This window comes from Mastacembelus armatus, chromosome 7 (genome assembly GCF_900324485.2).
Source record: "Mastacembelus armatus chromosome 7, fMasArm1.2, whole genome shotgun sequence".
Lineage (NCBI taxonomy): Eukaryota > Metazoa > Chordata > Actinopteri > Synbranchiformes > Mastacembelidae > Mastacembelus > Mastacembelus armatus.
The window spans coordinates 25,103,988-25,131,753 of record NC_046639.1 but is presented as its reverse complement, the minus strand read 5'-3'; the positions used below and the strand labels follow the sequence as shown (position 1 = coordinate 25,131,753).

Here is a 27,766-nt window from a genome sequence, read left to right as displayed (position 1 = left end):
CTTCATTTCTGTTCCCACTGATGTTTGATGCCTTCAGATTCTCATTTTACACCAGAACCATCGTTTTCTGTTTGTCCGGAGAAGTGACGTTGGTCATCCAGTAGAGGGCAGATGAGCAGCAGCCAAACTGCTGAAGAAGCTTATTTCCGGTGAAACGAAGCTATTGATTGGTTGAAACACGTAACTTGACGCAAAATCTTTTGTAACAGCTTAATAATTAAAACTGTTGTATATTGTTGCGCTGGCCTGGAGTTTGGTCTGTTGAGCACAGCTTTTAGGAAACACAAAGTAAGTGAATTTTTTATTGATGTCATTTTAATGTTTCTCTTCTGCAGTGTCTGAGGGTTGACTTACAGCTGACACACAGGAGAAAATGTGCGTACACTTTTATTTGTCTCGTCATAGAAGGTCAAGTTATTGTCTCGCTTGGTTTAACCTATAGAACATGTCTCGCAACTTCTTCCCTGGCCCTGTCAGCAGGATGTCCCCAGTACCCAAAGTGAGACTGTCCGGGGGTCTGGAAGTCTGCCGGGTCGTGAACGGGATGTGGCAGGTGTCCGGTGCGCACGGAGCGGTGGATAGAGCCAGAGCAGGTACACATTAACCCGGAGATCATGGAAACATCGAGGACAAAATCAAGACATCCGAGTGTTTTTTAAAAGTGTGTATTACAGATGAACCAGTGGAACCGAAACAGGAAACGTGTCCTGTACAGTCAGGATGAAAGTGTGTTAGTGTGGCTTTAGAAATCATGACAAATTACATGATGAAAACTTTTTACTGGACCCAGTCTGTTTACTGGACCCAGTCTGTTTACTGGACCCAGACTGCAGTCTCTCTGTAGCTACAGACACAGTTAAAATGTCGCTAGGGCGCATAGCTTCTGCAGTAAAGCTGTGACAATATGACAAAGACATAAAACAGGCAATAAAATTAGTTACACAAGTTAGTTTTGCAATTTAACTGTACTGTGTCACTTTTCCAGTTGAGGCCATGCAGGTCTATGTAGCTGCTGGTCTGACCACCTTTGATATGGCCGACATTTATGGGCCTGCAGAGGAAATATTTGGACAGTTTAACAGTCAGGTACACACACACACACACACACACACACACACACACACACACATAAGCATGAGCCAAATCTTTCTCTGCCTTTCTCCTGTTCACATCAACACAGACATGCAGAGAGTTTTTGTGACTGATATGCTGTGACAGTCTAATGGTTTCCACCATGGTGTCAGGATTCACCTGGAATAATGTGCAGAGACAGAGCTCTTCTCTCACCCAGCCCATATTCCTGAATCACATTTATGTCTTTTCACCTCCTTTCTAGGCTCATTGTTGCTGTTCAGTAAAAAAACAGCTCTTAACTCCTGCATCGTATTAAAAACTGGTTTTCTAGTTATTGAGCGTGGTAAAAGTAGTTTCTAATGGGGGAATTCTAAGCCAGAAACATGACTCTTTTTTCAGTTGTTCAGAATTTATAAACGTGTCTGTCTGATCTGTAGATGAAGTCCTCTGGGGAGGCTGCACCAGCTGTGCAGAGTCTGACAAAATATGTGCCAAGACCAGGACCAATGGACCGCAAGGTGAACCACTGACAATTACTTTCAGCTGTTATTTTAAATATTGAAAATAGTTTTATCCACTAGAGAGCAGTGTGTTTCTTTAGAAGAACCATCACTTTCCTGGTCTACCTGCCAACTAAAAAGCTGCAGAGAGAAAGCTGTTAAATGTGAGCGACAGCCTTGTGTTCTCAGCTCTGTTCTGTTACAGTATGTTCATAAACCAACAGTGAACGAAGATAAACAGCCTATGGTCATGTTGTGATTCAGGTTGTCAGATTAATAACTAAAAACACAAACTTTGTGAGGCATTGTGTTGATGCTGAAACACATTAACCGTTATGGTTTTTACTTTTTGAAGAAACAGGTGTTCCAGTGTGTCGCTGTTTGTTTGCAGGTGGTGGAGAAAGCTCTGCAGCGCTCCATGGCCCGTATGCAGGTGGACAGTCTGGACTGTGTTCAGTTCCACTGGTGGGACTATAGAGACAAGAGATACCTGGAGGCTTTGGGACACCTGTCCGATCTGCAGCAGGAGGGACTCTTACGTAAGTACAGTGTAGTACATGTTTCATACTGTACATATAAGTGAGACTGATCATTTGACACACATGGACACTTTTCTGACCAAATTTATTTACTTTATTTACAGTTACACACCCACAAATATTAAACCTTGAGCATTATATACGTATTAGCAGGCAGGTGTCACACAGTATCACTATTGGTATATACTGTATTATTTTTAGGTCTCATTTCCAAATTCCCAGATGTTGTTTAAACAAACAGTGTGTGTATGGTTTTATTTGACCCTTAACTGATTCAGTCGAGAAATAAAATCATATTATTTTCAGCTGTATATGATTATTCTCTGAAGGTCCAGGTTCAAATTAAAAAGTGTATAGCGTCGTGTGATCCTGTTATCCAGAGTCTACTTTTGTTTCGAGTAGACTTCAAGGTCCTAACTTTGTCTGTTGTCACTTTTCCTCCCAGGTGAGCTTGCCCTCACTAACTTTGACACACACAGACTGGAGGAGATCACCAGTCGAGGCATCCGTATTTCCAGCAACCAGGTAACACGTCCCTGTGCCAAGAGCGACCGTGGATCAGGCTCATGACTTTTCTCTCCTTCTCCCATGGATCTATTAAGCATGCATTCACTGTGGCTGTCTCTGTAGGTTCAGTACTCTGTGATTGACCAGCGACCTGCAGCGAAGATGGAGCGGTTCTGTCTGGCCAACGACATTCAGCTCCTCACATACGGCACTCTGGGTGAGATGCAGATTCTATAAATTGTCATTCATAAATGAAATGCATGAATCCCTCTGGTGGAGCAGTTACAAAGAAGGCGTCTTCACGTTTAATGATGTCAGCAGTGTGTTTACCATGGTGCTGTAAAGATGTAAAATGGTGGCCTTCTAAGATGGAGTCAGTTAACGTGACAACACGTCCTCTCTCCTCCACACTCCCCCTCTGTCGTCTCTACCCCTTCCTCTCTGTTTCCATATCTCATCTTCCTCCTGACCTCAATCTCCATCTCTGCCCATTTCCCCCTCCTGTTCTGTTCACCTCCTCTCTATACTCCCACCTTTTCTTTGACTCCATTCTGTATTCCTCCACCTGACCTCTTTCCATCCACCCTGACTCACTGTCTGCCTCTCTCCTCCTACCCTCTTCCCACTTTCTCCTCCATCTCAGCTGGCGGTCTGCTCTCAGACCGTTATCTGGGGAAGGTGGAGCCTAACTCCAGGGTGGAGCTCTACACCGCCTCCCTCGCTAAGTACAAGAACATGATTGACACTTGGGGTGGATGGAGCCTTTTCCAGGACCTGCTTGTCACCTTGGAGACTGTTGCCAAGAGACACGACTGCTCACTAGCCAGCGTGGCAACACGGTACGTGCTGGACCGCCCTGCAGTGGGCGGGGTCATAGTGGGCTGTAGGCTAGGCGTCGCAGGGGCGGGGCAGCACATCAGTGACAGTCTGCGTAGCTGCAGCCCTGACCTGAAGCTGGCGGCTGAGGATCTCGCTGCCATTGAAGCAGTGACACGGCGCTCCAGGGACCTCGTGGAGCTCATCGGGGACTGCGGAGATGAGTACAGGAGCTGAAGGGACAGGATGGAGACTGACTGGATGTGACAAAAGGGGTGAGGAACAAAGTGAGAGTCGAGAGAAACCCACGGAACAGTCACATAAAATAAAATGCAGCTGCTGATGAAAATCATTAGTTTTAGTTTTAATTTGGATTCATATTAACTCAGGACAGATGTAGCTGCTCCTGTTTTCATTCCCTCTTCCTTTTACTTTTATTACACAAACTGCTTCATGAAGGTGTCATTGTTTGGAAGTCTTTAACAACTAACTGTTGATCTTATCAGTCCTACAGAGCAAACCCAAATGCTTTTTGATGAGGGAGAGATGCTTCTCAGTCAGACAATGTACAGTGATGAGTGTTTACATTATGGTGTCTTTAAATCAGAATTCAGAAAAGGTCTGAGGTTTTTGCTGTAATATAAATTTACATTGTTTATGAATGAAAAAACATTATGAAATACGTCTGAGTGAAGCCTTTTATACTGGAGTTAAGCTTTTAAATTGAAACTTATTTCCTGACCATATTTCAATGACAATGAAGTCTATGTGAAAGTGAATAAAAGTGTTTTAAAAGCTGTTCAGTCCCAGTCAGTCAGAAATGGGATGACTGACTCTTTAAAACAATATCATTAGACAATGCACTGTACCTGGATATTCCTTTGTGTCTGAGAAACTGACCATGAGGTTTACTGTTTGTGTGTGTGTGTGTGTGTGTGTGTGTGTGTTTATTGTGGGCACTGGGATGCAATTAAATTGGAGGAAATAGGGTGTCTTCATATGTAATATAATTTGTGCAGACATTCAGACAGATGCTAACCCATGTACACATCCAGCACCCACTGTGAACAGTCAGGACATATGTCCCCAGAATCTTTCAGTCTATTTTACCTTTTCATACACACACACACACACACACACACGTACATGCACCGTTCATTTCAAACCGCAGACAAGATTCCAGTTATGCAAGACGATCAGGGGTCAAAGGGTGTCCCGGATATCAAATCTTCTGTGCCAGTGGATTTGCTGTCTGCATTTACACCCTAAATTTCCCTTCAGGGGTGGATAAAGTTGATCTTATCTTTATTTAGGAAAGCTTTACACTAATTTTTATAATTTTCACAATGATCTACATTGAATAAAAAAAAGGAAACTGCAGTTTTTTGACTAAACCCATATTTCCAGATCCATGAGGGAATGAAGGAACTAAAAAAGCGTTCCAGTCTCCATAATAACCAGTTTAGTTGATAATACAATAATGCAGATCCAAGTCATTTTCAAATGCACTGGATTTATGAAACCAGTTTCAGAAACCCGTCCAATTACAAAAACATAGTTCAAAATGAAGTTGAGCTTGTTTTTGTAGTTCCTGGAACGTTATGGTGATACAACACTTTTGCTAATTAGACGAATTACAGGCAAATTGCCAATTACACAACTTAGTTACGTAATTATGAAACATGTTTAGATTTTGTTTTATTCATTTAGGCAACACAATATTGTATCAGTGACAGGTCATGAATGTTACCAACACATTGCTGCTCAACCCTGTAATTTGCAAAGTCCAATAGTTAGAGTAGCACACTAGAGTAGCCACACATACACTCCTTAATCTCCCATTCACATGCACACGTACACATTCTGCAGTCTGTGAATCTTTCAATAGGGTGTTCAATTATTAACACACATTAAATTTGCACACCACATGGCAGTGTCTCTACCACATCCACTCAGTGAAAGAATCACATTCTCATATGCAATCTATGTAAGTACTGTTCTCCAGGACGTGAGCCAATAGGGACACAGTTTAATTGACTCTACCAGCACAACCCATAAGAAAGACCTGAGACGTAGGTGTAGTGAGAAAACCATCCCTTTATTGGCGTGCAGTCACATCCAAGTCAGGGTGAAAAGGGTTAAAAACAGTCAGTGCTCAAACCAAACCAGTTTGTCCAGACCCTACTGGGTCTAGTCAGGTGGGATTCACAAAGTCGTACTTGGGTGCAGATGTTTGAAAATGATGCGATGAAAAAGTGAGAGGGGTTCCACAGAAATAATTAAGACTTCACTTTACTCCAAACCACATTTGCTTCTTTTACTGAAACACTACAGCAGTACCAGAACTTCCTCTGGGAGGAGGAGAGGGGTTAGACGATTGGGCTGTGGATGTGTGTGTGTGTGTGTGTGTGTGTGTGTGTGTGTGAAGGGGAGGAAGTGTGTTTGCTGAATTCACAGACTAATGGGGCAAAAAACTGGGGTGTCAAACCACAACGATGAAGTTAAAGAGAAAAACTGATATCTATTTTTTTTTTTTCCAAATGCTTTAGACACTTTTAGGACAAAAGTGTGAGTGGGCCAGAGGTGTTCCTCTTGTGTTTGGTTGGTTGTTGCCTCTGTGGTGATCACCACTTCACCACAGACGTCTTTACCACATTGTTGTTTCTGCTGTTCCTCCTGCAGGGGTCTTACTTCGCGTTGGCAGAGCTGCTGAGCACCTTACGGACTGCGTGAGCGATGGCGTCGCGGTCGATGCCAAAGATTCGAAGCAGCTCGTGGGGTTTGCCGCTGCGGGGAACCTGGGAAACTGCCAGGCGGTGGACGGTGAAGCCAGTCTCATTGACCACTGCTGAACACACCGCCTCACCTAGACCACCTGGGCAGTCAGAATATTGAGCAGTCAGGACTATTGATTAAAGGGTTAGTTCACTCAAATCGCACAAACGAGTCACAGACTCTTTTTTTCTCTTTATATTCTGATTTCCATCGCCCGTTTATTCGTTGTCCTCCCATCTTTTCTTCTTTTCCACCCGTCATGTCAAATCTCTCACACCTCCATGGGCGACTGAGCTCTGCAGAGATGTGATGTGCCCTGACAGGATGGGCAACGCCCTTCCTCGACATTCTCCCTCCTCTTCTGTGTCACTTTCAACCCCTTATGACTCTCTTCTCCCTTCGGCTTTTTTAAAACTTCTCACTCCCAGCTGCCGCTCAGACAGTTGTGATTGATTTGAACATTCCCTCCTAATTTGTTCTCCTGTGCTTTGAGTTTGATGTGTGTTCATTTAAGAAAATGACAAGTTGATTTTAGCGGAAAATGACAGCAACTAACGTATGACAGTGAAAACACAAACACATTATGAGGGAGGAGGTGGAAGTGAAAGCAAATTTTGGGCATTTGTTTTTGGTCATGCTAATACTGTATTTAGGTCAGCGAGAGCCCAAAGGCCAGAACTGAAATTAAGAAACCCTGACAGGCTTTCCCAGCTCCCCCTCTTTCACCCTCTCCCTTCCTTTGCTCTGCATATAATGGTTTAATCCATATTTTCCACCTGTCCCTTCCCAACCTAAATGCCAAATTGTTCACCCTAATTCTTTGTCGTATACAGTAGCACTTCAGACTTCTCGCTCCCTTGCTCAGACCTCCTGCAGATGGACCTTTGCTGCTCAGGGCACCTTTATTCATGAGTTGATACATAAGCAGCAAAAACATGCAAGCAGCTGCACATTAGTCTTTATGCCTGCTGGTTAAAGCTGTCCTTCAGCCCCAGCTATCCTGAGTTTAATTGAATATGATCATAAAATCCAGTGGCTTCATGCAGTAGAATGGCACTTTATACTGCTCTGTATTACTTGGATCTATTGAAAAATTGCAGTATGTCAATGTTTGTGACATAAAACTAGTATCGTGCAGCAATACTCTGCACCCAGCATTTTACAAATACAGGAAATAATTCTATTATTCTGCTGCTTGGAAGGAAGCTTATAGTTTTATTGGCGTTGTTAAACCCCTCACCTTCATAGTAGTGATCCTCCACTGTGATGATGCGTCCTCTGGTTGCCCTGGCGTTGTCGATGATGGTTTTGGAGTCCAGGGGTTTAATGGTGAACGGGTCGATCACACGGATGTTGATTCTGTCTAAGGGAGGAGAAACGAAGGTAGAGGTTCAGCTTCTAGTTCAACTATGTTCCATATAAAAAAACTACACACACTTTTAAAGATGAATATAACATCCAGTGTTTGTATGCTGTGTTACTTCTCTGTACCTTTCTTCAGCTGCTCTGCAGCAGCCAGAGCCTCATGAAGGGTCACTCCTGCTCCGACCACAGTGACGTGGTCGTCGTTGGTTTTATACACGACCTGAGTGGGAGTGAAAGATATTTATATGTGAACTCCATTGGGAAATGTAGAGTCTAGTCAGATCAGTTGCTTGTGATAACCAGGAAAAAAAGCAAAAAATAAAACGTTCATAGGGAGGAGTCTTAAACGCTGCCACAAACCTTAGCTTGTCCAACATGGAAGTCTTCATTGCAGTTGTAGATGATGCTGTTCTCCGGGCGGCTCGTTCGAATGAAACACAAACCCTGGAACAAACCAGAAATGATCGACATGGGTTTCTTCTTTTAACACAAAATAAAGATGAAAAGTTTAACCAGAGGCATAAAAACTAAAAGGTCCATTGGTATCATATTTAGCTTTCCCCCCTCTTCTTATTATAACCAACAATAGCCTAAATACCTTTGTGTTAGCAGCCAGCTCCACAGCCTTCTCAGTGGACACTCCATCACTTGGGTAGAAGACAGTTGCTGTGGGAATGGCTCTGAACATGGCCAGATCCTCCAAACCCATCTGAGAGGGCCCATCCTCGCCTAGATTTGTACAAAACAGCAAGTCACACACACCCACTTACATGTTTACAGTAGGCTTGAAAATAAATTCTAGTAGTTAGGCAGGCATTCGGCATGTAAAGGTGGGCATGCAATATACCTGAGGAGGTGGAGAAGAAGGAAAAAGGGGAGGAGGAGGAAGAGGTAAGAGAGAATCAGGCCTCTCTGTCGTCGCCATGACGGACAAAAGTAACAGAGGAGATGAGAAGATGAGGATGTGGTTGGTTTAATAAAAAAGATACGTAGTCTATATGTTCAGAATAACAGTGGTGTGTCAAGTGATATTAAGTTATAACAGTGGTACATAGTGGGGACAGATTCAGTCAGGCCCTGTTTGATGAAAAGACAGACTGGCACTGACCGATGGAGACGCCACAGTGGGAGCCGCAGAGGTTGATGTTGCTCTCAGAGATGGCGGCCATGCGCAGCTGGTCGTAGGCCCGAGTGAAGAACGTGGCAAAGGTGCTGGCAAACACCACGTTGCGGTCCCGCACGGCACAACCTATTGCCACGCTCACCTGTGGGAGACAAGTCACAGACAGAAAAGGAGGACAAATCAGGTGGCTTACACACAATATTTAACAAAAATACTGAGGATATGTGTTACAGGCCATCATCTCTGTAATGACGTTAGCAAAATTTAGTTTATGCATATCAGAAATAGACATTTCATGTTAGACTAAGACTTGAGTTAATCCACACAGACACTGAACGTTTTTGATGAACCAGCACAGAGTCACACTGATGATCTTTTTAACAACACTAGAATCTGAACACTAGGTGATATTTCTGACTGCAATAACATTTTCAGTGACACTTCACCTTCATATCCTTTCTCACAGTTTGGGCTCTGGGTGAAAATTAAAAACGAGAGCTAACATCTGTGTCTTACCATGTTCTGCTCTGCAATGTAACACTCCACGTAGCGGTTCGGGTGTTCGTTTTTAAAGAGCTCAGAGAAGGTGGAGTTTTTGGTATCTCCATCCAGAGCCACCACGTGCTCGTTGTAACGGCCCAGCTTGGCCAGAGCGATGCCATATGCTTTTCTTGTAGCAATCTGCTTACACAGGGACAAACAATCAAGCTATTAAACACACTGTTTATTTTCTGATATAACATATAATAGATACCCCAGCGTTGCTAAACCTTTGTTGTATTTTATCTTAACGGAGCGCCATCAAGTTTATTTGTTCAGCCCAATGTTTAATCAACTTGAAACTCAGATGACTGGATTCAAGGAGAGTTGTCTGCCACCACCCATCATACCTTGTCTCCAGCTTTGTAGCTGGGTGCGCTTGGCATGCGGATGTTGCGGAGGCTGACAGGTGATGCGTCCTCATTGGGCGGAGAAGGATAGAGGCGCTTGTTGCAGCTGAGGATGCGGCTCTGCAGCTCTTTGATCACGCTCTCAGCCATGTCTTTGGGCAGGGGTTTTCCATGCCAGCCCATCTTATCCTCAGCCGCTGAAAGACACAGACACACTCCTGAGAGCTGAAATTGAAATCCATATTTTTATTATTCTGTTATCCAGCAAGAGTTTGTCTTTACTTTTTTCATAACACAAACCCCATCAAGTCAAAAGCAAATGAAGCTGCTACAAAACACATTTTTGCATTTTGCATGACTCACTAAGTAAACTGATATTGCAAAGGTAAAAAGATAATACATAATCCTGACGAGGCCACAGATTTACAACACTATAATAATTTCTGACAACCTTATGCACACAGACACATGCTCGTCTCTTACAAACACACATCTTGCTGTTACAACAAATGCCTTTTTAGCTTTTTTGTGCCTCTCCATTTTTGTCCCTCACACACTGTCCCTTACTCTTATCACAACACAAGTACAATGGGCTGTTGCTGCAAGCGTATCCTACACATTCTGAGGGCTTATTGAGCCGCAGCAGCTAAAACACTAAAGCACTGCTGGGATTACAGTGAGTCAGGCCTCCACTGCACTGATGGCAGGTTCTTGAGGCAGTTAAAGAAAAAAAACAAACTTCTGACAGAACTATTACTGTCAGTCAGTTGTCAAAGTTTTAAATAGTCATCATTTAGAAACTGGGTTTAATAATAAAGACCCAGTGCTGCGTTATGAAAGTTGGTGTGAGGACTGAAGAGTTTGAATTATTCTGCTCCAAAATAAATTAAACCCCAAACCTGAAATTAAGACACAATATGGACACAAAAAAACAGAGTTGGTGCATTTTTGTTTAACACAAATAGAGAATTAACTGAAAAGGATACACAACATGTTGGTACTTAAATTCTGCGTATTTCAGAACATCACTGCACTAATATTTGACCTCACACACTGAGAACCACCAGGTGCCTGGTGATTGTACCTGGGATGCCCTTGCCCTTGATGGTCTTGGCGATGATGGCGAGTGGCTGGTGGCGGGGTTGGTTCAGCACCTTGCACAGCTCCTCCACACTGTGGCCGTCCACAATGACAGCATGCCAGCTGGGAAAACACGTGAGTTCCAACTTTACTTCGAGTCATACCAGTACGTTCCTTACACATACAAAAGCACAAACACTTTAATCCTCATGTACAGATCCTCATCCTCTAACCCTAACCCCCCGCTCACCCAAAGGCCTCACAGCGTCGCTGGTACTTCTCCACATGGTGCTGCAGTGGAGTTGGGTCACTCTGACCTAGGCGGTTAATGTCCAAGATGGCCACCAGGTTGTCTAGCTGGTAGTAGGAGGCAAAGGCCATGGCCTCCCACACTGAGCCCTCAGACATTTCTCCATCACCGAGCAGGCAGAACACCCGATAGCTATAAAGAGAAAGAGATCTCATCATTTGAAGGAAATTTGGATGAGATAGTTAGAAAATAATGGAAAGTAATTAAGGTAATTAGGTCATTTGATATCAGCTCCAATATCCTGCAGGAGGAACAGCACATTTTCCCATCCTTCGTCCTCTAGTATTTGAGATGACAGCTGACCCTCACACCTAAACACACAAACACGCACACCGCATTCAGATCATCTTCACTAGCTGCTCCCATGGCATAATGACTCCTGACAGCTTTCCAGTCAAGTAGACACGGTCTCATTAAAGCCAGAAGATAGGCCGAGACACGCTGCATTACACCACGCATTCCAACCCCGAGCGCAGAGAAACAACACACGGCACAGAAAGTGAGGGACACGGGAGGAAACAGGAATTTGACAGAAGTGGACACAGAGAGAAGGAGAGAAAAGAGGTAGAGAGCTGGGACTGGAGAAAAAGGAGGAAAAAAGAGACAGTCCCTCCAGATGAACCAGTCTCTAAACCTTGCAGATCTGAAAATATGTGATACTATACATATACAGAAGAACTGAAGTCATTCAAAGTCCCTGAAATATATAGGAATTAGTGCATAAATATATTTTTTAATAAAACACAAGACAAGTGAAAAATGTTACTACTCCAGTAACGTAATCCCACGGGAGGTGTCTGTGCTCCTCTTTCTTCCATCTACTCTTCGCGAGCTGAGAATAACAGATGAAGATAATGTGAAACCTCACCTTGACAACAGCCCAAACCTGTCCAACAGGCCCACACATACAGTACTGTCATTGTACGCATCCAGAACTGCACTGATTCAGAATCACATGAGCATGAGTTGATGATGATTGTTGGTTATTGTCTTGTTGAGGCACTGCTGAGAAGTACATTTGATAGGTTGACTTATGTAAAATATTTTAAAAATATTTTTAAATAAACTGCACACTGAGATGCTGAGGGGTCTGTTTGTAGCATTTCCTGTTATAGTTTGACCAGAAATAACATAAAATGTGACATATTCCAAAATAAAGGTTTGCAGATGGTTTTGCTACTTGCTGTTCCAGCCCAAGAGTAATTCTTGATGCTGTGTCTCCAGGAGACTGATATTGTTTCTGTCCAGCAGTTGTTGCTTCACATTAGGTTATAAATCAGTCATGCAGTCCTCTTAGTGAGTCTTCAGCCATTTTGCTGCAGTGAGTTAGCCTGGCAAGCTGCTCTGAACATTACAGAGGAAACACATACAACTCCTGTGCATACATTCACAATCATACACAGTACATTCAATCACATGCATAGTTTATACAGTATAATCTACCATGTACAGATAGATGCAAAAGAAGCACAGCATGAAATTCTTCATTTTTGGAGAGATGATGATGATAAGGGGGGGAGGAAAAAGACCAGGGAGGAACTGTGCTCTTGCATGTGTGATTATTAGAGCAGAAACAATCGAGTGCACACAGAATGCAGAGAGAGCGTGACTACAAGTAGGGTAATCCCTGAGTGTCTGTTTCTGTGTGTTGTGTGCAAAACCAAAAGCGTCTTTTAGACCATCTCCTTCTGTTCTGCCCACAGTGAAATTCTCTTCCTGAAAGTGTCATATCCTCCTCCTGTGTAAATATGACTGGAATGAGTTACAGGCCACACAGACCTGGCTATTGTAAAACCCATATGGCCCTTTTACAAAAGTTACACATGTGGACTAATTAGTTACAGCAGTTTAAGGAAGGTCATACTCAGCTGAACAGTATCTGAAAACAATTACAGGATTTTTTTTTTGTAACGATGTTGGAAACTGAATGTTGAGTTAAAATAAACTTGCATTAATCTACTATTCTCCCAACCTAAATGCCACCATTGTAAAGAGACACAATAATCCATAGCATTGTTTCTTTTCTGCTCGATCTCTTCTTTTAGCAGTGTCTGATCTCAGATTCACACTGTACTGAAGTAAGCTGATCACAGGTCAGTTCTCTGCGTGGCTGCGTAAATGTCATCCCAGACCAGGCCTGTCAGAGACGGATTTATCCAGAGCTCCAGGCTGAAATATCACTTGTTAGCACGACATGATGGATAATTTCATTTCATCTACTAATAAGCGCAGATGCAAGCTGGGCTGCTGTGCTTCAGCATAAATGTCTTGTGCATATTGGAGAATCTGTCTGTGAGGTAATTTCAATGATAATCTGTTTGTGTGTGTGTTTGGGTATGTTACCTGGCTTTGTCAAAGTACTTTCCAGTGTAAGCCATTCCACAGGCAGCTCCCAACCCCTGTCCCAGAGACCCAGTGGCCACATCCACAAACTGCTGCTTCTGTTACCATGCACACACACAATACATCCATCTTAACGTGTCAGATTTTATGACAGACCCACTTTGCTAACATGGAAACTATGAATTAGAGTGGATGGATTATTTTTAATTTCTTCATGTGCAAAAAAAGAAGAAGTCAGAAGAGCATCTACAGTCTGAGTCTTGTAGGCTTATCTCAACTATCTCTATCTTCCTGCAGGTCTGAATGTCATCTTACTGGCACAGGGTGTCCTTCCAGGATGGAGTCGACCTTGCGGAGGTTGAGGAGCTCACTCTCTTTCAGGTAGCCTGTCTCTGCCCACACAGCATACAGCACAGGAGCCGCATGACCCTGAGGAGGCAGATATTAGAGCTAGACACAAAAATATAAACAAACGTCCGACTCATACACATACTGTGTACATGATCTGCTGGTGCTGAAGCTACAACTGATAGCATTATTAATACACTCTGAGTGATTGATGACATTACAAGTAAACATAGGTGAGTAATGTAATGAGAGAAGATGCACTGCACTGCTCATCATATGCTATTAGTCTGCCACCATTTGAGATACTTTAAAGTCTGAAGTGTATTCCAATGTAAACATGCATCAACTGCAGGACTTTTGGCTTTGTATCATGCTTTCAAATGCATACATGTGGTTGTGTGTATTACCTTGGAGAGGATGAAGCGGTCATTACTGGGGTTAGAGGGGTCATCAGGTCGGTACTTCATAGTGTGAAAGAACAGCACGGACATGATCTCTGCCACACTGCAACATGACGTGGGATGACTGCAACAAAAGCAAGTCAAAAAGTCTCAAAGTCTTTGATTTAAAACATCTGTTATCTCATGCAACTGAGTCGACCTTGTATACGAATCCTCTTTTCAAATCTATAGTCATGTCCATATGCAACTGTAAACACACAGATGCAGAGACCAAGAGAGAAAAAAAGGCAGAGGTGAAAGAGAAACGAAGACTAAGTGTCAGGGTCAGTCAGGGAGCTATGCAAGACAGATGGCATGTTAGTCAGAGTGACTTTATTAAGGTCAGACACTCAGTAGCACATATACAGTATCTGTTTCTGTCTTAAACACACCCACACATTAATTGGTGCACATACAAGAAAAGGATGTGTCGCTGTGTTTTACTGCCCCTCATATACATGTGCACGTGTGTGTGTCCCAGATTGTTACAGTCAAGACAAATCAACACAAAATAGGTTATCAGGGTTTTTTTCCTTCTTGCTGTTATTTTATCTTTTTTTTAATTTATTTTTCAAACCACATGCCAGTAGTACCTTTATACCATTAAAGCCTTTTCCCCTCACTGTCCTGGAATGGAAAATGTGATTAAATAATCAGAGATGAGCAAAAACCAATAGTATTTGTCAATCTGGGTTTTATTTAGATTTTTTTTTGGTCTAGTCAAAGGTTCACACTAACACTAACTAGGTTAACTCTAAGGTCACCGACTGATTATGGAGCGAAGCGGAACTAATTAAAGCGTCGGAGAGACGGGGCAGTAATTTATCGACGCACGTGAAGGACGAAGCGGGAGGAAGGAGAAGCATGAAACGTTTCACCCAGTCTGGCCTCCTTGGACATTTGAAGAAGAAACATGAAGGTAAATGAAAAGTTGGCACATTGAATTGTGTAGGAGACGAAGTTGGTGGCCACAAGTTGAAACTGTTAGAACTTCCGGTTGCAGCACGAACCAGTGGGACAATTATTTCATGTACAAATAAATATTAAACCTTTGAGCACAGGGAAGCTGTTTGTGTTGACATGTCTGACACACGTGCGCGCGCGCGCACACACACACACACACACACACACACACACACACACTGTTCATGAGCTGTTTCAGCTTTAAACAGGTGGATTCACATTTAACATGTCTGTGATGTATTTATGAGAATTGTTCATTGACTTGAATGGGAAAACCACTTTAGGATATCAACACCATCTTTGAAATCCTCAGTCACGTTTTGATGAGTTAAAGTACAAATGTCTCTTTTAATGGACTTTTAATTATCCAACATGGCGTCACAGGCGCCAGGACGCCGTGTTAGTATTTACTAAAATGCCTGCAATGATATGTTGACCAATCAAAACTCACATTTAAAATATCTACAATGATTTTTTTTTGACTAGTCAGAACTTCAGATATCAACCATTGAATTTGTGGACTAGTAATAAATTAGTTTTGGATATCCACAAAGATATTTCAGATATTTCTTCAATGTGTCAAATTACTGATATTTTTAATTGGAATCATGACCAGTCAGAAGTCCATTGGAAATATCTGTAATTCGGCTTTGGACTAGTCAAAATGTGATATCTGGAACTAAAATGGAGTTTTCTACTGGTCAAAATCTCATTGCAGATGATGTTAAATAACAAATTGTTCTAATGATCAATACACTGCAGATATCGGTTATGTGAATTCCAATAAACGCTAAAAATCCAGCGACGTCATTTCAGATATATCCAAACTAGAATCGTGACTAGTCAAATCTGAATTTCAATCGTGGATAATCAAGCGCAACCTATTTAATGTTAAAACGGCTCGTCTTGTTCCTTATTGTTTAACCAGCCACTAACGAGACTGGTTGAACAGATGAGCCGATTTTTTTTTTATCGCAGTTTAACCTTTGAATGTGTAAATCAGCGGATGTTTTATTTGTATATGTACAGGTAAAACTAACAAAACAAAAAAACCTGTCCGACGCAGTTTTCCTTTTTAACTTGACGCTGGTTTAATAAGCTGCTGCACCGGGACACGCAGGCGCGTCAGAAGCGCGTCCGTGCGTGTCCCGGGTCCGCTCCGCTGTTCCAACACACACCCGTCGCTCCAGAAGCTGCACCGCTGCCTGCGCAAGATCACGCACCGATCGAGGTCTCCGCTCCTCTTTGGTTACATAACCAGTCACAGAGAACATCAGCAGAACACTGGCGATTAGAAACACAACGAACCTCCAGGATTTGATAAAGGCTTTGAGACTTGAGAGGACGGTGCTGCAAAGCGAACAGCTTCGTTGATGAAATGCATTAAACAGTGTTGATGTCTGAAAGTTAACACACTGGGGGAGTCTGACAACTCTCCTTTCTGCAGAGTGCAGGTCTCTTATCCACATCAGACCAGCTGCCATTGAACTTTACGCGCACAGTAAAAACACGACAGGCAGACCGGGGTCTGTGTGGTCGCCTCATAGCTTTACACTGGGGTCCTGTCATTACGCATTTCTCTTATCTATGCCCTTAGACAACAAATATGGAGCCACTGAGCCAGGACAGAACCACATTTGGTCCACTCGTGTGACTGTACACCTCTAACTCCACTCTCTCTCTCTCTCTCTCTCACCCGCTTCCCGCTGCAGTTGTCGCCTTGATGGAGTTGATCCGGAGCCGGGAGGCGATGTTCCTGAGCGCCTGCACCGTCTGCTGGTCTGGTTTATGGTACTCCTCCATCTGGCCGATGCACCGAGGAAAAGCCGGTTAAATAGAGGTAAAATGTCCCGATCTGCTGTTGTGCCTAGAATAAACGGCGATGGTGCGCGGCGACCGATGGCAGGGGTTAAAAGAGAGAGAGCTGTTGGAGCTCAGAGACGCGGGGGTGGGCGGGCGTGTTTGGAAGTAAAACCTATGAATATGGCCAATCTACGGGAGAAAAACAGCCTGCAGTTACTCCAAACTGTCACGCATGAGCACAGCCAATAGTAGGACGACTTTCTGAGACCAAGGCCACACGCACACACACGCAAGCGCAGGTTGGTCAGGTTCACGTTTAGCTTCCAGCTCCAACAGCATCAGACTGTATCTGATGGCATTTTCTGAGTGAATTTGAAAGTCAGCAGTGAAAGTACACACGGAAGTCAGCCGGATGTAAATACATTTTTAATTCCTTATTGTAAAAATGCGCCTTGTTTTTTGGTTCGAAAAAAATAAGCGTTTTTATTTACCAAATTAGACCAACACCCAGTGGGAACCCGCGGAAGATGGAATACACTTTCTCCTGACTAAACTACTTAACATAGTCATTCCTATACAGTCCAGACCTGCTCCCAGATCAAGGTCCCTGATGATAATATGGCCTGACACTGGCTGATTAGTTTAATGCTGGTGCCCCCTGGTGGTCAAACAGAGAAACTGCACCCTAGCGCCTCTGCAGGAAAATTAGAAAGTCTGTCGTTAATTTGATCAAATCCTCTGGTGTATATAAAAAAAGAAATTTTGAAACTAATTTTGCCGAGATGCTGAAACGCAGTGGCTCCTCTCAGCAGCAAACAGAAACAGACAAGTCTCTTTTTAAATCTTTAATGTCACAAAATAGTCTTAATAAACCAAATTACACACAGTGACACATTGTCATTTGCAACAACTCTTCCAAAATCATATCTCTGGCCAATAAGAATTTATATTAACGCAAAAAAAAAAATCATAAAATCTTAAATATGTGACTGGCATTAAAAACAATCTCTTCAGTTCAGTCATTCTTTGTGTGTGCGTTTATTTAACCAACACGTCACAGGTGTTGGCAAAATCACCTCTGAAATGAAAAATGAAAACAGGGAAATAAAGTGTACAAATGATCTGATTTGCTTCCCGGCTGGAGATGTAACGTTTGTGCACAGTTGGCTAACAGGAGCTCAGCGTAAACGTGCAGGACACAAAAGGAAAAATGAGACAGGCAGAAACATAGTGCAAGTCAACACCACATACATTCAAACAGCAGGGCCAAATAAAGATGTATGGTGTTGAAATCCACATGGAGCTTTATGCAGAAACTCATCTCACTCCTTCCGACAGCTTCAAATGACAAGAACATTTTTTAAAAATTTCTTTGATATTTTTGCATTGAAAGGAAATTTTTGCAGAGATTTTTCTCTACATTTCTAAAGCTACAAAGAAAAACTGTTGCCATGTGGAAGGACTTAGTCATCTACTGACATTAAACAACCTACCATTTGTTAGAAAACCTTACAAATGAAACTTTCATGGTTTTACATTATCTTTAGACATTTTAGTCTTAAATGTACTAAACATGTGTGCCAAGGTTAATTAAACCTGTCACTAACCTGCTTTGTGTGTTTTTAAAAAAAAACAAAAAAAAAAAACATGTCAAAATATTTTTTCCACAGTTTTGAAAGTTGATTTTCTGACATAGGTTTGATCAGTTTACTTTGTTCACAAACAGCTTCTGGAGTCTCTCGGTGTCACAATGAGGAGACACAGCGCCCACTGCTGTTTGCAGGGTTTATAGTTCTGTCATGCAGTAGCATTTTACTGTATTAATCCACAGTTAATCCTAAATCTTTGTAATGTAAGACCCATCTGTGGCTTGGAAAAATGTTTTGAAAAACAGAAAGAGTTTATATTTCCCATCATTAGTTTGGATTACTGGTGTAGAACAGCTTGAAAAAGACTGAAGCTAAAGCATCAAAAGCACATCAGTTCCCCCTTTTTCTCAGCAATTTAATATTAAAGGTCAAATGTAAACAAACCAAAATAGCAATTACCATCCTTATATAATCCCAAAATGTTGGTATCTCTAAAAGGCATTGCAACTTTAGTCTATTGCACTTTTCCCTCCAGCAACATCAAGGTGGAGAGCTCAGCTGAAAAGGACGAGCAGAGACACTGATGAAAAGGAAAGGTAGTACATGTCAGCTGGTAATGTAACATTTAAAAAAAAAAGAAGAAAAAAGCAGCCAAGAACTTGATTCTTACTTTGAGCTTAGACGCAAGTGATTTTCCAAATAAGTGGATGCTCTTTATCGTCCTTGGACAAGAGTTGAAAAAAAAATCCTCCTCATTAAGAGACTGACAAGCACAAAATGCCACAAAAGCTGTAACTACCAATCGGTGTTACCAAAAATATCCAGGCATCAGTTTTATTGAGAAGTCTTTTTTTAATGCCACACAGTGGACAGTTTGTCTGCAAGAACCCAGAAGACAAGTTCTGACGTCTCCAGCACAAAGGTCTTCGTCTTACTAAGCAGTCACATTGTAATAAAAGCTTTTCCTATGGTCTCGCACTGCGAGAACTCTAAACATAATGGAGTGCAGTATCTGTGATTATAGCTGCAATTTCGTTTGTCCAAAAGATGAAATGACATATTCACCCGAGCTTCACTGTGGTTTTGTCTTACAAAAAATTAAACAAGCAACAGCTAATGTTATAACCAGTAAATGGCCAGGATTTAAATCATATTTCCCCCCAAAAAAAAAAAAAAAGACTCAAGGCCACAGTGGGAAGTTTCATCTCATCTTTCTCTCCCAAAGTAGTTGTGGTTGGACGTGCGTAGACAAAAAGTGGATCCAAGTTAAGTACCAGGACAGCATGCTACAATAACCCATCGAACACAGACTAGTTTTGAAAAGTTTCGACGTCGAGTGAATCAAAAACCTGTTCACTGCACTTTTGTAACGCCCATTAACGTCTGGTCTTTTCACAGGTCATTAAGGGGTTGCAGCACTGAAAGTAACAGTGGTGATGGCTGAAGTAGGACTATAGCTTCAGGTTGCTGAAGTCCTTGGACAGAGTCTGCAGGTAAGCGTCATGAATGGCACTGAGGAAGTCGGCATCGTTCTAGACAGGAAGCAAGAGAAACAGGAATGAACAAACTACACAAGTCCATATATGTACACAAAATAAACTGAGACACATTCAGTAGTTTACTGAGTTTATCTCATCTAATCATATTTGCTCTGATTTTGTCATTTTGTACTGCTGCCTGTGTAATTTGTTTTGTGTCCTATGGTGTTTTGAAAGACAAATACCATTTTTATTATTAAGTGTTTTCACCCATTCTAGGAGAAGCCAACAGTTCAGTTTTGTGTGTTTTATACCAGGGGTGTACCTTAATGAGGTGTATCAGGGTGTCCTGTAGCTGTTTTTTGCAGCAGATTGCAGGTGAAGGCTCTGCAGCACCTGCTAAAGTGGAGCAGGACTCAGAGGAGGCAGTAAGAGCCACTGATGCCGCTGCTGCTGTTGTTGTCTTACTGATGGACTGCTGGAAGGCACTGGGGGAGAGAAGCACAGAACCCTCTGATCTTTGAACTGCAAGACCTTGATTCACGGAAACAGCCTGAGAACAGAAAAAGAAGAGACAAATGTCAAGAACAACAAATATGCTGGATTGTAATAATACGACTGTTTTGGTGTAATGGTACATATGAGCGACAAGACATTCACAAAAATAGATGCAAACGAAATCCTTTAACTCACAGAAATCGGTTTGATCAGGTTTGAAGGCGGAGAGAAAACGTCCATGTCCTTGCTGTGCTGGAGAAGAGGTTTTCCCACAGGCTCTTGGAAGCTGTGGGGAGGGACTAACGTACTTGGCAGGAAGTTGGGTGCGAGGATGGGTTTGTGGATGTCTGAATTCACAGATGCCACTGCTGGTTTGAGTGTGTTGAGTATTTCTTGTCCCAGATAAGCTGTAGGGGCTGATGGTGGTGTTGCAGGACCTGGAGGAGCAGCACGAGGCTCGGGGCCAGCTGGAGGTGCCATAAGAGGGGAAACCGAGCACCGAGGCTGGGGGTCAGACCTGGGGGCTCCTGAATGGAAAACAGGACCGGAGTGCAGCGCATAAGGAGCCTGGAGCAGGCCGGGGGCTTGGTGTCGCTGGTTGGACCCGGGATCTTGAGCTGTGAGGTGGGGAGGAAGAAGTGGGTTTTGGTGGGCTGTAATGGGATAAGAATGGTTCTGTATATAGGCAGTGGAGGGGTCACTGGAAGCACTGGGGGTTTTCTGTGCAGGCATAGCAGGTAGAGAGGGGTCCTTTGATATGGTCGAGCCAAAAAGCTCCTCAACTGTGATCTGCTTCACCACTGTATGAGAGCTCTGGTGGGGAGAAGAAGAAATCGGTGAGCTGCGTGGAAACCAAGCACAAAGTATTGTTGAACTGAGAGAAACCCAAGCAAGAGCTACTTTGACAATCAATGAACGATCTGAGGGAAAATACCACGTTGGACTCTGCAAATGGACATTTTTTTAATTTAAAGCAACAGATTAATTAAAAAAACAAAAACAAAAATGCATTCATTTATTTTGTTTGTATTTAATATAAACAGCAGTGTGGAGTCTCTCACCTAATTTCAGCATTGAACATTTAAATAACAGAAATACAAAGCTCTATAATCATTGTGTTGGCTGAGGTTTCTTTTGCCCACACAAGAAAATCTTTCACTACACAGACACCAGCTTGCAGAGTGCACATTAATCAGACAACAGCATAAAGTGACTTCAGCTTAAATATAATGTGCTGCTGCTGATGTTTGTCATTTCATCTGATGAAAGCAAAGATAGCACCAGCTAAAAATGAATGCTACCTAGAGGTTTGATATGGAGAGCCCCAGTGGCTTAGGGCTAAGATGCCAACTGGGAAACAGAAAAGTCCAGTGGAAAAAAAAAAAATATATATATATATATATATATATATCTCAGGATAATCTATCAAACCAAAGTGTATCATTGAGCCTTAACATTTCAGACAACTACAGTTTGAACAGAGCCTTTCCTGACGGTATCATGTTGCCATTCTAACCACATATGGGGTGAGGGGCGTATGCAGGAGTGAGCAGAATGATAATGCTGGCAAAATATAATGATATGATAAATAGACTTCAGAGCTGAAATTATGTTTGTACATGTTTGAGTCATGTTTGTACCTTTTCAGGTTGCGGTGTGCTGTGGGCATGTTCTGTAGTATTGATAGTCGCCTTTACATTTGGCTCCGTAGACACATCAGTTTCACCTGCCTGAGCCTGCATCACACACACACACAGAAACAAATTCAATGGCATTTTGAAATTTTCAAAAAAGAGCCAGAAGATAAATATAGAGACCAAAAGCAGATGTTAAGGAGCTGGAATATGTATAAATTCAGACTTCACCTGGTGGTGTTTAAACAGATGTGCCCATTCTTTTAAAAATAACTTCTCAATTTCAATCCTCAGGTTAGTGTTTGATTTTTATCGAGAGTTTGTACATTTAATGTGTTTGTACAGGTCATCTGCAATGAAAACTGCCTTCCATGGGGAAGAAGTAAGTAACAAAATGTGTTAGCTCATCTATGAGCTTAAATGTGCATTTGCATCCTCACCCTCTGGTATTCTTCTTTGGCTTTGCTGAGCAGTTCTAGGATGTCAATGGGCCGTGCTTCTGCGACACCATTGGTCCTCACCGGCTCTATCTTCTCTGGTGACCCTCTCTGTGCAATGTCTGCTTCTTGTTTCACAATCCTGGGAAAGGGTGAAAGCTTTATATGTCAACTTGTTTTTTCCTTTGTCAAATGTGTAATCAAATAGTCACTAATGAAGTAAGAGCTGCCTCTAACACCAAGTAAGTGAAAAACCTAGAAGAGACAGAAGGCTAAAATTCTGTCCTGTTTTATCCAACCACAGATACAATATACTGATCACAGGTCAGCTACTTACTTGACCATCAGCTGGGCGATGCGGTGACAGTCAGTCTTGTCATAAAACCAAATACTGTAGATGCCCACTGGAAAAAAAACAAAAATACTGTATATTACATAATACACTGACAACAATGGAAAAATATGTCCATATCAATACAATTTGGCAAAGCTACATGCATAATAATAGAGTTACTGCCTAGGTCTACTGTTATATGCAAAAGTTCCAGTTCTGAAAATCTAATGGACAGCTAGCAGTTCATGCAGAAGTGTCATTAGCTACATTCAAAGAAGAGACAGGCAGTGCTTGGAAAATGGGTAACAAGGCTCACTACACAAAATAGTCATGATTACATTTACCATCAAACACAAGAAGCTTATTACTTGTTGCACAATTGAAACAAAACAAACATATGAGCTGTTTTGATGAAACAACAGCTTGTTAATATTACGCTGCTTGTGTGTCATATTTGTGTGTGTGATGAAATACTGGCGTATTTAAGGTCCCTGGAGAGGCAGTGGTAACCTAGCAACCTGAGTGTTTGCCTCCCTGCAGAATCTGCTGCTACCAAGGGGTATAAGGATTGGTGTAAACAAGTGTAAGAGTGTGTGTGTGTGTGTGTCTCCAAGTACACAGGTCTCTCTGAACTTTGACTACAATTATCAGCCTCAGTCAGTAAGCTTAGCAGTACTGAGGGAGACTCAGAGCAAATAACTGTTAATTATCAACATCATTCTGAAGAATCCATCCTCCCAGTGTTGCTCTCTTTGCTCAGCCTTCATCTCCTCTTTACTCTTCCAGGTTCACAGCAAAGGGGAGAATCTTGCAGCCATCTTCAAGATATTTTTCTCTCAGCATCAGAAATCTGGAATAATCAACCGCACTTTCGCAGGAAAACATAGACCGGAATGTGCCAGACCAATTAATGCCTGAGAAGAACCAAAGGATCCTGAGCCAATAAAGTGCTGGAGAGCACAAAAAGACTGAAAACCCTGATTAAGAGAACCATACAGGCAGTCAAAACCAGACAATGGAGTAAGAAGATGACACTACCAGGGAGAATTTACTACGACTGGTCTTCCAGAAGTGACTGTCAGCTGTCAGGAGTTGGAATAATTTCTAGTACAACCTGAGGAATATTGTCAAGCACAGTTTCTTCTGTCTGCAGCTCAGATCACTCTAAGGAACTAAAATGCTAACAGCAGTTGGACTCAACTGCAACTATTAGAGAAGTTTCTCTGGTCTGCACACTAACAAGAAATTACATAATGTCTTCCATACCAGCCAGGCTGATGTGCAAACCAAGTCCAAAGGGGGAGCAGTCTACACTGACGCTGACTCTGGCCATGTTATTTTTTCTAATAAGCAAGCAAATGGGAAAACAATCCAATTCGTTATTCGTTGCCGTGATGAAACTCATGTTCAGACTTCTAATAGATTACCTTGGTGGCAATGCTGTCAGCTATTTTCTGAAGATCTGAGGAACTTAATCACTTCTTTCTTTTCACTTTCACTGCTTAAGGAGCAATGGAACCTTATTGGATAAAGCCATCAGCAAATGAGTAACTCAGATAATAAAATACAGATCAAACATTAGTCAGATGTATCAGTCTATTCCAGGTCTGTTCTAGTCCAGGCTGTTGTCCCAATGCAGAACAATATCCACTTCAGCCAAACCAAGCTGAAACTGTTGTCATCTGATAGGCCTGTGTGAGGTCATGAGTGGCCTGGACTCCTCAAAAGAAGTTTTCTTGCTCAATGTGACTGCGAGACACCAAAATGACTTCAAGCAAATGGGCAAAGAGATGTTCCAGAGAACGCTGGGGAGGAGTTTGTTTGGCATTTTCAGAGGTACAATTTTTCTTTTCCACTTACTGTGTGTGCATGATAATGAGTGTCACCAGCACCTGAAAAATGTTCTCTAACAAAGCAATACTGTACAATATTCCCACTGACTTGAGAGGATTTTTTGAGATTCTGCAGAACAAATATCATGGGGTAACGACAACAAAGGGTCTGCAAACATTTTCTCTGGGAAGATATATCGCAATTCTTGTCATGCACCATCTTGAAATTCATCTGGGATTTGTATTAAGTTGGGGCTCACCTGCACACCTGTATGCTTGTATACTGGACTCATGTTCTTTGATGGTCCTCAAGAAAGTGAAGTACTCAAAATATGGAATGCACAGCATTGCATAATAACGCACTTCCATTATAAAAGTACTCACAATTGCCGTTTCTGTAGAGCAGGAAGGGATCCTGCAGCTGGAACTCCAAGTCTTTGTTGATTGGCTCCACCAGGTTCTCTGTGCTCAGGCGATTCATGATGGTGAAGCCATGGTGAGGGGAGGCAGACCTTAGATGAACAAAGATTACAAACTATGAAAAATAATACTAAGTACTGTACAAATCTATTATGCACTACCATCATGGAGGCATCCCATCAGTCCCAAATTCATTCTGCAGCATGACGACAACCTCAAACAGAGTCAAAAGAACTAGCTACTCTTAAGTGAGAAGAACAAGGATCCTCAACAGCTGAGTGAGTCTGGGATCACATTAAGAGGCAGAAGCAAATGATCTTAGCTTGGAGTGATCTAGTATGTTGCCAAGTACCAGTCAAGTACCTTGAAAACTGTACCTACAAGAATTACTGCTATTTTGAAGGCAAAGTGTGGTCAATCCAAATATTAATTTCATTTATTTATTTATTTATTGTACATTGTATTAAGCTAACTCATAAATAAGAACAATTCATCGCATTATTATAAAAGCAACATCACCTAAGAGCATTTTTACAAATGCCGAAAACATTTGCAAAGCACTGTATATTTACTCTTTAGTGTAATAAACAAATGATGACCAAAATTTTTATTGTTTTTCTATTTATAAACATGGTTTCTTTGTGCTGACACTATGGAAATATAATTACATTACAGTTTGTGCACAAAGCTGCAGTAATGATACAGTAATATGATGATAATACCAATCGAGAGAAAATAAATTGTGTCTAGAAGAGACTTTGTTTATCACACGTGTGCTGAACACGTCAAATGACAGCGAGAAGAAGCGAGAACGTAAACACCCTCCATGGTTGTCATGGCAGTTGTGCGCTTACCTTGCATAAACAAACAGGGTGCCCTCGATTTCTGTCTTCTCCTGAAATGCAACGTGACATTATGCGTCAAAACAACATCCGCTCATCCAAACCCTGCTGAATTATTATAGCGTCGGGTTAGCATTAGCATTAACTGCTAACGTTAGCTATGTTATATAAGCTCAGCTAGTACTAACTCGTTATAAAGAAAGGAATCAAAGCACAGGTAACTGGTAACAGAACAGTATGTTCGTCAGCAAACATAGACATGTTACCGTTTGAGAAACGCAAAGTGACGTTTTCTCATGTTTTCACCGGGCAGCTAGCATTAGCATGCTAATTAGAGGCTTAGTAACTACATTTTTGACGTTAATACACGGCGTCGTGTCATTAGACAAACTTACCCATTCATTCGCTTTGGAGTTAAAGTTGTAAAGAGCCACCTGCCCAGTAACATCAAGCAGTTTGTTTATATATGGGTCTTGTCTCTGCAGAGCTGCTAAGCTCATCATATGTCCAGCGTTAACAGTCTCCATCTTGGCTGTGGCTTTTTGCTCCCGCACGGACACTAATCTTCAAACACCTTTAACTTCCGCTGTGCCCGGAAGTCAGGGTTCCCAAAATATTTCCAGATAAATGTATTTCTTCTGCAAAGACTAATTAACCTGAAATCTAATTTAGGTCATTCCTATTTACAAATAAATGTTTGTGTTAAGTAACGGCCAACCCTCTGAGTTTGGCCTTAGGCAGTGTGGTTTCTAAAATCAAACAGGTTATATTAAAAATAAATTAGTGAAATGAACGTTTTAAACTCTCATGACATCTTTTACCGGTGCAGCTATAATAACAACTAACAATTGTAAAAAATAAAGTGCTTATTGTTCTGCACCATTAAAACGTTACTGCAATGATATAAAAATAATGAAAAGTAGTTTCATTGTTGTTTGTCTAACGGATCATATACTTTCATTAAACGCTAAAGAAAAAAAAACTATTATCACAGTGACCACAAAGAGACTTTTGTGATGAATGGGTTACCTGACACACAATCCTAAAATGAACCAAAGACTTTTTGTAATAATTACAGACAATGTAGGCCTGTTTGGAAAACGCTAATAAATAGGACTTTGACAAATTAAACCTGGGGTTGTCATGTGATTGAAATAACATGACTTCACACCTGTGGGATTGGAAGTAGGAAGACTGGGCGACTGTGAAGTCCACTCAAAGGTCAGTGACAAAGGATTATATTAATGTTAAGTGTCAAAATCTATTAAATTGGGGAAACGTGCTTTAGTTTTAGTCAGTATCAGGACGTTTTGTTTTATGTGTTGTTCTTACTGAAAGAACCTAGAACCTTTAGTGTTATTGACCAGAGATGCTTTTAGATGAATTAAGGCGATTTAGGCCTTTCAGCCTGGAATTCTATGAGGGGGATCATTTTGGAAGGAAAACATTAATATCTGTAATTTATTCTCCCTGACACATGTTCTCTCTTTTCCTGATGTGATTAAAAGCACAAAGGACATTTCAGAAAGACAGAGCCCGCATTTAAAACGCATTGGCTCTCACTGGTCTTGCCTGCCACGTGGCTGCGCTGCAATACTTGTTCTTGGGCCCAGTCTTCAATCTGGTCTTTAACCTAAAAACCTTTGAGTCACAGTCCAACAAAGAGCTTTTAACGTGCTAAAATCTCCTGCCGAGTTAAGGTTGCACTCACGGTCAATCATCTTATCTGTCTCGATTTTACGCAGCCTCTAACGCAAATGACACATTTTATTGGTAAAATTCTGAGTAAAGTACGACTCAAACTTTCTGCCCTTAGTGCGTCCAGA

General features: G+C 41.9%; 3 protein-coding genes and 1 long non-coding RNA gene across 11 annotated transcripts; 2 read left to right on the top strand and 2 right to left on the bottom strand.

Annotated features, from left to right (window-relative positions):
• The first annotated feature begins 19 nt into the window (after positions 1–19).
• Positions 20–10,745, top strand: LOC113145104 (2,5-diketo-D-gluconic acid reductase A-like). Of its 7 annotated transcripts, XR_004463106.1 has the most exons (9): positions 387–593; positions 986–1,086; positions 1,512–1,592; positions 1,966–2,113; positions 2,559–2,638; positions 2,744–2,837; positions 3,264–3,711; positions 6,119–6,355; positions 10,657–10,745. XR_004463106.1 is itself a non-coding variant. In XM_026331479.1 (8 exons), the coding sequence occupies exons 2-8, from the start codon at positions 446–448 to the stop codon at positions 3,671–3,673; spliced, it is 1,062 nt and encodes a 353-aa protein (XP_026187264.1). In that variant the 5' UTR covers positions 20–288; positions 443–445; the 3' UTR covers positions 3,674–4,430. The 7 variants fall into 7 exon arrangements, 6 of the variants coding, with proteins under 6 accessions (XP_026187264.1, XP_026187268.1, XP_026187270.1 ...); XM_026331479.1 differs by lacking the exons at positions 6,119–6,355; positions 10,657–10,745 and adding an exon at positions 20–288 and having other exon boundaries at positions 443–593; positions 3,264–4,430; XM_026331483.1 differs by lacking the exons at positions 6,119–6,355; positions 10,657–10,745 and adding an exon at positions 20–375 and having other exon boundaries at positions 481–593; positions 3,264–4,430.
• On the bottom strand, positions 5,514–17,325 carry LOC113145101 (transketolase). The gene is made up of 14 exons (XM_026331476.1): positions 16,770–17,325; positions 14,078–14,195; positions 13,638–13,751; positions 13,323–13,420; positions 10,920–11,111; positions 10,674–10,792; positions 9,590–9,786; positions 9,216–9,380; positions 8,685–8,841; positions 8,175–8,305; positions 7,937–8,020; positions 7,703–7,796; positions 7,452–7,574; positions 5,514–6,311 (listed from the first exon to the last, which is right to left on the bottom strand). Exons 1-14 carry the CDS (start codon positions 16,874–16,876, stop codon positions 6,124–6,126), a joined length of 1,887 nt encoding a protein of 628 aa, XP_026187261.1. The 5' UTR covers positions 16,877–17,325; the 3' UTR covers positions 5,514–6,123.
• LOC113145105 (uncharacterized) lies at positions 14,942–25,601 on the top strand. The gene is made up of 5 exons (XR_003297211.2): positions 14,942–15,029; positions 16,786–16,913; positions 19,864–21,065; positions 22,421–22,457; positions 23,633–25,601. It is a non-coding gene; the product is annotated as an uncharacterized LOC113145105 (long non-coding RNA).
• Positions 17,707–26,480, bottom strand: dcp1a (decapping mRNA 1A). 2 transcript variants are annotated; one of them, XR_003297210.1, is made up of 10 exons: positions 26,336–26,480; positions 25,953–25,993; positions 25,063–25,190; positions 22,850–22,916; positions 22,516–22,654; positions 22,082–22,177; positions 20,637–21,254; positions 20,269–20,496; positions 19,136–19,997; positions 17,707–19,045 (listed from the first exon to the last, which is right to left on the bottom strand). XR_003297210.1 is itself a non-coding variant. In XM_026331477.1 (9 exons), the coding sequence occupies exons 1-9, from the start codon at positions 26,465–26,467 to the stop codon at positions 19,917–19,919; spliced, it is 1,530 nt and encodes a 509-aa protein (XP_026187262.1). In that variant the 5' UTR covers positions 26,468–26,480; the 3' UTR covers positions 17,707–19,916. The 2 variants fall into 2 exon arrangements, 1 of the variants encoding a protein (XP_026187262.1); XM_026331477.1 differs by having other exon boundaries at positions 17,707–19,997.
• Between the last annotated feature and the right edge of the window lie 1,286 nt (positions 26,481–27,766).

Bases quoted from the DNA above. Each gene is read 5' to 3' on its own strand.
- LOC113145101 (XM_026331476.1), bottom strand. From the start codon at position 16,876: ATGGAGGAGTACCATAAACCAGACCAGCAGACGGTGCAGGCGCTCAGG. The intron at 11,112-13,322 runs GTAACATACCCA...TTCTCTTTATAG, and splicing joins AAGTACTTTGACAAAGCCAG to CTATCGGGTGTTCTGCCTGC. The intron at 8,021-8,174 runs GTATTTAGGCTA...GGTTTGTTCCAG, and splicing joins AGCTGGCTGCTAACACAAAG to GGTTTGTGTTTCATTCGAAC.
- dcp1a (XM_026331477.1), bottom strand. From the start codon at position 26,467: ATGGAGACTGTTAACGCTGGACATATGATGAGCTTAGCAGCTCTGCAG. The intron at 22,655-22,849 runs GTAAGTAGCTGA...ACCCTTTCCCAG, and splicing joins ATCGCCCAGCTGATGGTCAA to GATTGTGAAACAAGAAGCAG. The intron at 22,178-22,515 runs GTGAGGATGCAA...TGTGTGATGCAG, and splicing joins CCAAAGAAGAATACCAGAGG to GCTCAGGCAGGTGAAACTGA.
- LOC113145104 (XM_026331482.2), top strand. From the start codon at position 446: ATGTCTCGCAACTTCTTCCCTGGCCCTGTCAGCAGGATGTCCCCAGTA. The intron at 594-985 runs GTACACATTAAC...TCACTTTTCCAG, and splicing joins GGTGGATAGAGCCAGAGCAG to TTGAGGCCATGCAGGTCTAT. The intron at 1,087-1,511 runs GTACACACACAC...TCTGATCTGTAG, and splicing joins TTGGACAGTTTAACAGTCAG to ATGAAGTCCTCTGGGGAGGC.